The sequence below is a fragment of the Nuphar pumila genome, chromosome 10, assembly GCF_984573655.1.
Source record: "Nuphar pumila chromosome 10, dmNupPumi1.hap1.1, whole genome shotgun sequence".
NCBI classification, from domain to species: domain Eukaryota; kingdom Viridiplantae; phylum Streptophyta; class Magnoliopsida; order Nymphaeales; family Nymphaeaceae; genus Nuphar; species Nuphar pumila.
In genome coordinates this window covers 6,797,110-6,807,897 of record NC_143258.1, presented here as the reverse complement: position 1 = coordinate 6,807,897, position 10,788 = coordinate 6,797,110, and the positions used below count along the sequence as shown (strand labels likewise).

The 10,788-nt window shown below is 37.5% G+C and overlaps 1 protein-coding gene across 2 annotated transcripts; it reads left to right on the top strand.

The window, feature by feature from the left end:
• The first annotated feature begins 825 nt into the window (after window positions 1–825).
• On the top strand, window positions 826–10,549 carry LOC149823400 (uncharacterized). 2 transcript variants are annotated; one of them, XM_090018813.1, is made up of 9 exons: window positions 826–1,076; window positions 1,417–3,125; window positions 3,853–4,079; window positions 4,160–4,492; window positions 8,464–8,710; window positions 9,082–9,210; window positions 9,292–9,507; window positions 9,606–9,729; window positions 10,056–10,549. In XM_090018813.1, the coding sequence occupies exons 2-9, from the start codon at window positions 1,575–1,577 to the stop codon at window positions 10,289–10,291; spliced, it is 3,063 nt and encodes a 1,020-aa protein (XP_089874939.1). In that variant the 5' UTR covers window positions 826–1,076; window positions 1,417–1,574; the 3' UTR covers window positions 10,292–10,549. The 2 variants fall into 2 exon arrangements, with proteins under 2 accessions (XP_089874939.1, XP_089874940.1); XM_090018814.1 differs by having other exon boundaries at window positions 834–953.
• Window positions 10,550–10,788: the final 239 nt, after the last annotated feature.

The window sequence follows — 10,788 nt, the reverse complement described above, 5'->3', positions numbered from 1 at the left end:
ATATATATATATATTCCTAACTCTAAACCCTTTCTCTCCTTATTTTCTTCTTATTCCTCTTAAAATAAGAATAAAGTTATTTTGAGACTGAATCTAGGACGGAGACGAAGACAACTATTTTAAGACGGGGATGAACCAATAATAGAGAGCAAAATTTTGAGATGGGACGGAGGTAGAGACCTTGTCCGGGCACCTTTCTCCGTCCACTGCCATCCCTAATAAGAATCACTATAATAAAGCATACCAGTTTTTAAAATGCAAAAGCGTTTGGTTTTGGGTTTCAAGTATATAAGTATATGATTTAAACGACCAACTGATTGGGGTCTTAAATTTTGCGTCAAATATGGGTATATACAAGAACTGATCCGTTTATTGAACCAACTTCAAATTCTAGACCTGACCCAGCTCAATGAGTGAAAATTTAGGGATGTAAAACAGTAGGATTTGATCCAAATCTAAGCATTACAGGATCCGACCTGATGGAAGTATGTATAATAGGATTCAGATTTGGATATGGATTTGGATGAAAAAAGCTAAAACCAAATTGGGGTCTTTTCAATATTTACATGTATTTGGATTTAGATCTATGTTGGATTCAGATTTTGGATAATTGGATCCGACAAATGATACCGAATCCGGCTAAACAGATTTGGATCTTATTTGATATCCAACCTGAATCCGAACCTTTTACATCCCTAGGGTCTCGAGTCTATCAAAATCGGTTCGGGTCTGACTAAGTGGTTCCAGTTACACACCCGCAATTGATTTCCCTCTCCGTGGAAAAAGACACTTCTTCCTCCAACTATATGGCAGTTGAGAGAGAGAGAGAGAGAGAGTCATCCGGAAAATACGTGAATGATAATTGTCCACTTTTTTCTGTCTTTTCCTTTTGGCGTGTGAAGGGGTGCGTGCAATTCGCGAACCGATGACTTTAGCTCCTAAAGATGGCCAAAGTTTGATCACTTGCTCCTTTTCTTCTTTCGCTTCCTTTGTTAGTTTCTCTTCTCTATTCAATCTCAAAACTCTGAAATTTTATGGTTTTAGCGCTCCCCACTTGCTCTTTCTGTCTCTTCTAGGTAATTCCTGAGAAAATTCTGCATTTTTTCTCTTTGTCAGTTATGGTTGTTTGGTTGTTCTTATGATAATATGGAGAAGAGAATGATTTTTTCAGTGATATATGTATTTCTGGTTGATGGGTACTCTGGGTTTGATCACTTTCTCTTTGTTGGTTGATTGATTACGATGATTTTTGCTTATGTGGCTGTGCTTTTTCTTTTTCTTTTTACTTTTTTTTTATTGATTTATTGTGCTTCTTTGAATCAGTTGATTGGTTTTTTTTTGTTTTCTTATTTTGTTCTGGAGAATTTGGTATTGATAATGTTTACTTAGATTTTTATGGTATTTCTTATTGAGTAGGGCTTTGTAGGATCACAAGAAACTGAGACAAGAATTGCGTTTGAAGAAGAGAAATGGGTGCTTTAGCATGTTTGTGAGTTTGCTGCAAAGGGTTCTGGCTTGTAGTTATTTTCAGTAGGCTGGTTCTTTTTTGAATTGGGCTTCTTTAGTTTTGAGAGATGGCTTGGCATAGAGCTGCTTCTGGGATGGCTAGAGCTGCTCTTAGCAGGAATATAGCAAAGGCTTGTTATTGGACTCGAAAAACATGGACGGCTCCGTCGAATGGCCGGGCATTTCACTCTACGGTTCACAAGTCACAGGGACAAGTAGCTCCGGTCCCCCATCCAGTGCCACTCTCGAGACTAACAGATAGCTTCCTTAATGGTACCAGCAGCGTTTATTTGGAGGAGTTGCAGAGAGCTTGGGAAGCAGACCCGTCATGCGTAGATGAATCTTGGGACAATTTCTTTAGGAATTTTGTTGGGCAAGCTGCAACTTCACCGGGGATTTCGGGCCAGACAATTCAGGAGAGTATGCGGCTCTTGCTGCTCATTAGAGCTTACCAGGTCAGTGGGCACATGAAAGCCAAGTTGGACCCTCTAGGCTTGGAGGAAAGAGAAATACCAGATGATCTGGATCCAGCTCAATATGGTTTTACTGGTGCAGATTTGGATAGGGAGTTTTTTCTTGGGGTGTGGAAGATGGCTGGATTTCTGTCGGAGAATCGCCCGGTGCAAACGCTTAGAGCAATATTGAACAGACTTGAACAGGCCTACTGTGGTAGTATTGGGTATGAGTATATGCATATCGCAAACCGCGACAAGTGTAATTGGTTGAGGGATAAGATCGAGACAGTGAACCCAAGAGGCTACAACCCGCAGCGTCGTGAGGTTATTCTTGATAGGCTTATCTGGAGTACAGAATTTGAGAACTTCTTGGCTACTAAGTGGACAGCAGCAAAGAGATTTGGTCTTGAAGGAGCAGAGACTCTGATACCTGGTATGAAGGAAATGTTTGACAGAGCAGCAGATCTTGGGGTCGAAAGTATTGTTATCGGCATGTCACATAGAGGAAGATTGAATGTTTTGGGGAATGTTGTCAGAAAGCCCTTGCGGCAAATTTTCAGTGAATTCATCAGTGGAACAAAGCCCGTTGATGAAGTTGGGTTGTACACAGGAACTGGTGATGTGAAATATCATTTAGGTACATCTTATGATCGGCCAACCAGAGGTGGGAATAGAATCCATCTGTCTTTAGTTGCAAATCCTAGTCATCTTGAAGCTGTTGATACAGTTGTACTTGGGAAAACTCGAGCTAAACAGTATTACTCCAATGATGTGGATAGGACTAAAAACTTGGCTGTGTTGATCCATGGGGATGGAAGTTTTGCAGGACAAGGTGTGGTCTATGAAACTTTTCACCTGAGTGCCTTGCCGAATTATACAACTGGTGGGACAATTCACATTGTCGTGAACAACCAAGTTGCTTTCACCACTGATCCAAGATCAGGGAGATCATCTCAATATTGTACAGATGTTGCAAAAGCTTTGGATGCACCTATTTTCCACGTCAATGGCGATGATATTGAAGCTCTTGTTCATGTTTGTGAACTTGCTGCAGAATGGCGTCAGACCTTCCATTCTGACGTGGTTGTGGACATAGTTTGTTATAGACGTTTTGGGCACAATGAAATTGATGAGCCATCTTTCACACAGCCCAAAATGTATCAGGTAAGTTCCTCTCTTCATCTACCTATATCACTCTTTATCTCCTGAATTTGGCAGTCTGTTCTGATATCTTGACATTTTGCCTTTTCTGTTGCAAGTTGATTCAATATATTCTGTTAATATACTCAGAACCTTAGCACTATCTTTTTCTTTCTACTGCAATCTCTGTTTGAGAACTTGATTTTGTTGTTATACTTTTACCTTCATAGTATGCATCATATGTTGTCTATTTCTAGAATTTTCTTTCCCACGGGTAACTGTTATTTTGGTTTTGAGGTGGTTACCTAGAGTTCAGTTTGAAGGAGGAACTATGTCACACGGACTCTCCATTTTGCCCTCAGTACCCGTGTCAACACGCGTCGACACCTGGACACGCCATTTTACCCTCCATACATACAAGTTTGTATTCAATTTATAATTTATAATTTATAATTTTATAATTATATTTTCAGTTTATAACTTTTTTCAATTTATAATATATATTTTAGATATAGCATATATAATTAGGTTATATTCAGTTTATTTTGAATTTATTTTGTATTTATATGATATTTAATATATATGTATATATCCGTGTCCCCGTACCCACATTTTTTGGAATTGCCGTGTCGTACCCTCCGTACCCGCACCCGCACCTGTACCCGGGTGACATAGAGGAGGAAGGAATCACTATCTAGATTTTATACATTCATTTCTTCAACATTTCTTAATTTGCTTCTAATGGCCACAGGTGATTAGGAATCATCCTCGGGCTATGGACATCTATGAAAAACAGCTTATAGAGTCTGGGCAGCTATCAAAAGAAGATGTTGATGCAATACATAATAAAGTGAATTCTATTTTGAATGAAGAATTTATCCACAGTAAAGATTATGTGCCAAAACAAAGAGATTGGCTTTCTGCATATTGGTCTGGTTTTAAATCACCTGAACAACTTTCACGTATTCGTAACACTGGGTATGAATTATTTTTGTGATTTCATTTATTTTATTTGCATATTATCTTGGAACATGTTCTAATACCATGTTATTCTGTAGGGTGAGGCCAGAAATTTTGAAGAATGTTGGGAAAGCAATCACCACACTTCCTGAAACATTCAAGCCTCACCGAGCAGTGAAAAAGATTTTTGAGCAACGCTCTCAGATGATTGAAACAGGTGAGGGCATTGATTGGGCTGTTGGAGAGGCGCTTGCCTTTGCTACACTGTTGGTAGAAGGAAACCATGTTAGGCTGAGTGGTCAGGATGTTGAAAGAGGTACTTTTAGCCATCGCCATGCAGTTGTTCATGATCAAGAAACAGGGCAGCAGTACTGCCCTCTTGACCATCTTGTCCAAAACCAGAATGAGGAAATGTTCACAGTTAGCAACAGGTGTGTTTATTTAAATGCTATTAATGGCTTAATAGGTTCTACCTTCTTGCTGGCAACTATATTGTTAGACAAATATCTCTCATGATTTTTTCTAGCAATTTAAAATGACTCATATCATATGTTGTCTAATTGTTATGGTGTTTCCTTCGCTAGATACTTGTTCTCCCAAAGGTTTACTGATCAGTTATGTATTACATGAAGACTTTGAAAAAAAAATTGTGCTTATGAACTCTTTACACTTGAATGTTAATTTTTCTTCAGTTATATGCATGAAGTTCTTTGCTTCTTTATTTTATTCACAGGTACTTAGAAAAGTTTGGTTTTGGATCTCCCACTGCTAATTCAGCTCTTCATGCTAAAGTCAACCATATATTTGACATTTTCACAAATTGTTATTGCAGTCCATACAGAATGATGTACATAAAGGCCATACAAATGACAAGAGCGGTCATCAACCATATAGACTGAAAAGAAAATAAAGTAAAATCACTAATAAAAGCTTTTGTCACTTTTTTTTTTCAAATAAATTAAGATACTGCAACATAGCATCTGGAAAATAAGAGCATGTAAAATAGTTTTCTCTTGAAGTTGTCAAGTGGTTTGGAAGCAAACAAAAGTTTCCTCTTGATAAGAAATTGCTTTCATTTTCCCAAGAATACAATCCGTACTTTGAATTTTTTCATTACAAAATTTTCTCAAATGAGATATATTAGATAATTTAGAGGTGCTAGGATGACCTACTCTATAATGCCACAAAAACATATCCAAATTTTGTACATTTAAACAAAAAGTATCTTTGGGAATAAACAACTGGTCCATGTAGTAGAGGTCTCTTTCTCCATGACCTTTCCCAATTTACTTGCCGGACTGGAGATCTTGTACAAAACATTAGTCAGAAATGAAGGAGATACTACAACCATGGTCAATAATTTGAGAAACTGAAAGAAGATTTAAATTAAGTTTTGGCACAATTCTGACTTTTGGAATAGAAAATTTTGAAGAATTTATAAAAAATTTCATTCCTTTAATTTCAAGAGAGGATTCATTTGCAGTAAAAATATTAGATCTACTTGAATTAATACTATAGTCGGAGAGTATAGTTTCATTAAGGATCATATGAAATGAAGCACTGGAATCTAGGAGCCAAGAAATCTTACCGGGAGGTAAGGAATAGGAGACTGCTACACCTATTAAGGAGGATGAGCCTTTGAGAAGCGGTTGTAGAGGTTCTGCGAATTGAGACAAAGGCATGTTTTTGTAATCAGAGTTGTTGGTAACTTTGTCTTCTTGAGGAGCTTCTAAGGTAGCTACTCTTTTCTCATCCTTTTTGAATTTTGGGCAAAAAGGTTTGATGTGCCCCGGTTCTCCACAGTTATGACAAAAGGTTTTTCCTTTTCTATTATTGTTTTTTTAATCATATCTTCCATCATTGTTCCTTGGCTTCCAATTATTTTTGTTGAAATCAGGAAGCCTATAAGGATGAGTATTGGCACCGGGTCTAGAAACCACCAATACATTATGCTTGAACTCTTTAGATTCGGTCATGGATTTTAGCCTTCTTTCTTCCATGCAAAATTAGGCTAAAATCTCATGTAAAGGTGGAAGTTTTTCTTGATTTTTGTTCTAGTGGATGATAGATACTCGAATATATTCAAACTCGAGCCTAAGCCCTCTCATAAATTGAAAAAATTGCTCACCAAGGATTTTATTTTTTCTACAGCAAGCATCATCAATGGTATCCCAAATTGGCTACAGTATAGCCATTTGATCCCAAAGTCTTTTAAGAGTAGCATAGTACTCTCTAACACTTTTTTTACCTTGCTTGCAATTATGAATCTTATTTTGCAAGTCCCATTTATGGGCATCATCATGTTGGGTGTAGGTTTGTTTGATATAAACCCACGCTTCATCGGCCCTCTCAAATTTCAATATATTTTCACTCACACATACTCCCCATAAATAGGGATAGAACCTTGGCATGATCAACATCCCATGCTTTAATAGCTTTTTTGTAGTGTAAGAGAGTTTTTTTTCTCTTTGTCTTTAAGAGATTCCTCTTTGATTTCACCATCTTCCCCACAAATAGATTTTATGAGAATAGGTTGAGGTTCCAATATGGAGCAATCAACATAGTCCCATAAGTTTTTTCCAACTAAGATTCTTTTCATGATGGTGGCCCACATACTATAGTTTTTTTAATCAAATTTGATGGAAACAACCGTAACTACTTTTTCGGGCATTGTACCAAGAAAAGAAAGAGTGGAGAAAGATAAAAGATAGAGAGAAAAGAAGAGAAGGAAAAGGTAAAAAATATGTTGAAGAAGTTTGATGACATGCTTCTCGAGGCAATAAACCAACGAACCAAAGTTTCATTGCTCTTCATGATCTTCCTCTTGATCTTCATGTATGAGATACAACCCAAGCACACCAATGCTCTGATACCATGTAATGAAAATACAAAAATAATACAAATGGGTGCCTCTTATGAGCATACAAGAACACAAGAACATACACAATCACAACCACTTATAGGTCAATATAAGATTACAACCACACAAGCCACTTAGGAGCTAAAACACAAGTAAAAAATATATGAATATTATTAAGAGAATGCTTGTGAACAAGCTTAAAATACAAGAGGGGTTACACCCCTTATTTATACCCAAAAGGAAGCAAATAAGAGCCATTGGGAAGTTCTCCCAACAACTAGAAATATAGTTGTTGGGAGCACTTCCCAACAGCTCTATTCCAAGGGCATTATAAGGACTATAATGCCTTTGAGGAAAAGAATAAAATACATTAATAAGGAAAACCCTAAAATGCCCTCTAAGAATACCATTAATTCCATAATATGTAATGACTAAAATACCCCTAATGGGTTTCACTTATTACATAAAGAAATATATATATATATATATATATATATATATATATACTTTAACATAGAAGTGTCCATGTTACATAGTCGATGACTCGATGTGCTATCTTCTCTATTTGAGAATACTTGGCTTTATCCTTTTCTGAAAGTTATCCTTGTGTAACTAGGGGTGCTTGTGTAAGTGCAATGGAGCAACTTCTATGTTACCTTAACACGGCACTTAGGGTGTCGTACCCATGTCGACACGGGTACTGGTACTTGGACATGGCATTTTTGGTGTCCTATATTATCCTATATTATATTATATATTTTCAATATATAATATATATTTTCAGTATATATTTTAGATATGTAATATATATTTTTCAGTATATATTTAGCCGTGTCCCCATACCCACTTTTTTTTGGAATTTCCGTGTCGTACCATCCGTACCTGTACCCATACCCGCACCCTTACCCAGGTGACAGAGCAACTTTCAATGTCTATCACAGCATTCAGCAAGTTGTTCTGGCCATCAGAAACTTTAACTGTTTGTCGAACTTTTTTGCTGCAAAACCTACCTACCCTTGGCTTGAAGAGTCGCACTAAGCGAGATGTGGATATCTCATTGAAAACTATGCAGTTTGTAGTAGCCAAATGAAAGAGATTGTCAGAACAAATTAGGAAGTGTCTATGGGTACCAATAGAAAATTGCTTTACGTTAAAAATAAATAAATAGAAAATGCTTTGGAGATAGGAGTTTTCTACTTAAGGACAGTGTGATTCTCAAGTAGTAGAGCTCTTTGTGACCTCTTTTTTTATTCTTCGTGTAGATCCTATGTCATATGAAACAGTTATACTTGCAGACATTATTATTAATAGTTTTGTTGTTTTTTTCTATTGTTCTTGCTGTATGGCACAATTTTTAGTTTAGAGTTAAGCAATTGGAATCCAAAGTTGTGGAAATATGGTTTAAATTATGAGTCTAATATTAATTTTGTTGTTCTTTTTCTGTTGTCCTTGTTATATGACACATTTTTAGTTGTATTTAAATAATTGGAATCCAAAGTTGTGGAAATATGGTATAAATTATGAGTATTTTCTTTCTTTCAGCTCTCTTTCAGAATTTGGTGTCCTGGGGTTTGAATTAGGCTATTCAATGGAAAATCCAAATTCACTGATACTATGGGAAGCTCAGTTTGGAGACTTTGCTAATGGTGCACAAGTTATGTTTGATCAATTTTTAAGTAGTGGAGAGTCAAAATGGCTTCGCCAAACTGGGCTTGTTGTGTTGCTTCCTCATGGTTATGATGGTCAGGGCCCTGAACATTCAAGTGCAAGGTTGGAGCGTTTTCTTCAGGTACAATTTTCAATTACCTTTTTGGACTCCAATTGCTATGGAGTTCAAGTTCCCTTATTTTATTTGTATGTTACGTTCTCAATGTGCAGTGACTACTTTTCTTTGTTTTCTTGCTCAAAAACAAAAATAAAATACTGTTGCTACCAATACAAGTAGTGTGAATTACTCAGTAATAGACTGGCAATGATATTTCATTTCTCCACGTTCTTATCAGCAATGTTTCACCATATGTCATCAAGTAATATACTGTGAAATATATTAATGTTTTCTATGTACAAGTTGGAAGTTCCTCTCCAACCTGCTTTGGAAATGCTTAGGAAATGTATCAGTTACTTTCATTTGACAAATGCATGGTTTAACTGGTACTGCAGATGAGTGATGACAATCCTTTTGTTATACCTGAGATGGATCCTACACTTCGGAAGCAGATCCAGGAGTGCAATTGGCAGGTTGTCAATGTCACTACTCCTGCAAATTATTTCCACCTTCTACGTCGTCAGGTGATTACCCATAAGTCATGCTCCCATATCTGTCTCAGTGAATTCCATTCTCTAGTGTTGAACATCTTTCTTCTTTTGCAGCTACACAGAGATTTCAGGAAACCATTGATTGTGATGTCTCCAAAGAATCTACTTCGTCACAAAGATTGTAAATCTAATCTGTCAGAATTTGATGATGTCCAAGGCCACCCAGGTTTTGACAAGCAAGGAACACGCTTCAAGCGTCTGATAAAGGACCAGAATGACCATTCTGATCTTGAGGAGGGCATTCGGCGACTGATTCTTTGCTCAGGGAAGGTACGCATGTGAAACCTCTCTGAAATTAATGTGAGCTCTGTTTTAACCAGCCATGTACATGAGAAAACTAATAATAATCTGACTTGTCGACTCTGCAGGTTTACTATGAACTAGATGATGAACGGAAGAGAGTTGATGCAAAAGATGTTGCAATCTGCAGGGTTGAGCAACTTTGTCCCTTCCCTTACAACCTTATCCAACGAGAGTTAAAGCGTTACCCAAGTATGTCTTAGTGAACACTCTGGAACTTGTCAAGTGCTAAATGGAAATGGGCTATTCAGAATATAAATAATATATTCAACTTTTGGCCTTTGTGAGCTTGTTGTATTCCTTGTGCTTTTCCAAGTTATCTAAAGTTTCTGAATTCCATTATTTGAATTAAAGTAGGATTTGGTGCCAGGATTATTCATCATTTTGAAAAAGGCATTCCTTTTTTAGAGAAAGATTTTGCTACCCGCGTTCATTCTTTGCCTTGAACTAGTTGCTTGTAAACTTGAAAGAGACTTGTATAACCGAAATACTGATGGTTGTTGGTGCTTGCATCACAGAGGCTGAGATTGTGTGGTGCCAGGAAGAGCCAATGAATATGGGCGCTTACCACTATGTAACACCACGCCTTTTAACTGCCATGAAAGCGCTGGGTAGAGGGAGTTACGAGGACATCAAGTACGTAGGCCGAGTACCTTCTGCTGCCACAGCCACTGGTTTCTATCAACTGCATGTTCAGGAGCAGAACGAGCTGATACAAAAGGCAATGCAACCTGATCCAATCAAGTTCTCATAAGAGGGTGACTAGTTTCATACATGATCCTATCTTCTCAGGAATAAAATAATTCCAGGGGTTTGCTCCACTGTTGGTACTTGGGGTTGAGGTGCTTGAGTCAATGTGCATTTGCATCTGATCTTTCTCTTTCATTCCTGTCAATTTTGTCTCTGCAGTCAATATGGTGTCTCATTATTGGATGTGTACTTATCGCAAAGGGTATAGTTTGCATGAAGATGTGTTAATAAATCCAAGTTCTCAGCATGGCAACCAAGAAAATAATATGTATATACAAATTCTCAGCTGCCTGGGGTTCTTTTTCTTTCCTTACCGTAGGCTGACTGGCTGGACACGACTACTGCAAGATGTCCCACTGCTTGAGGTGACTCACAATTAGGCTGGTTAACGGACCAAGCTGCTCGCGACTTGACACGGTTTGGCTGGTCCAAGGCTTAGTCTTGATCGGGTTGTGCAGTTGGCAAGCCAAACCCTGAGCTGCTCGTGAAGCATAAACTAGT

Excerpts from the sequence above, each read along its gene's own strand:
- LOC149823400 (XM_090018813.1), top strand. The coding sequence starts at position 1,575 with ATGGCTTGGCATAGAGCTGCTTCTGGGATGGCTAGAGCTGCTCTTAGC. Across the intron at positions 4,080-4,159 it reads TCACGTATTCGTAACACTGG|GGTGAGGCCAGAAATTTTGA; the intron begins GTATGAATTATT and ends GTTATTCTGTAG. Across the intron at positions 8,711-9,081 it reads GGTTGGAGCGTTTTCTTCAG|ATGAGTGATGACAATCCTTT; the intron begins GTACAATTTTCA and ends CTGGTACTGCAG.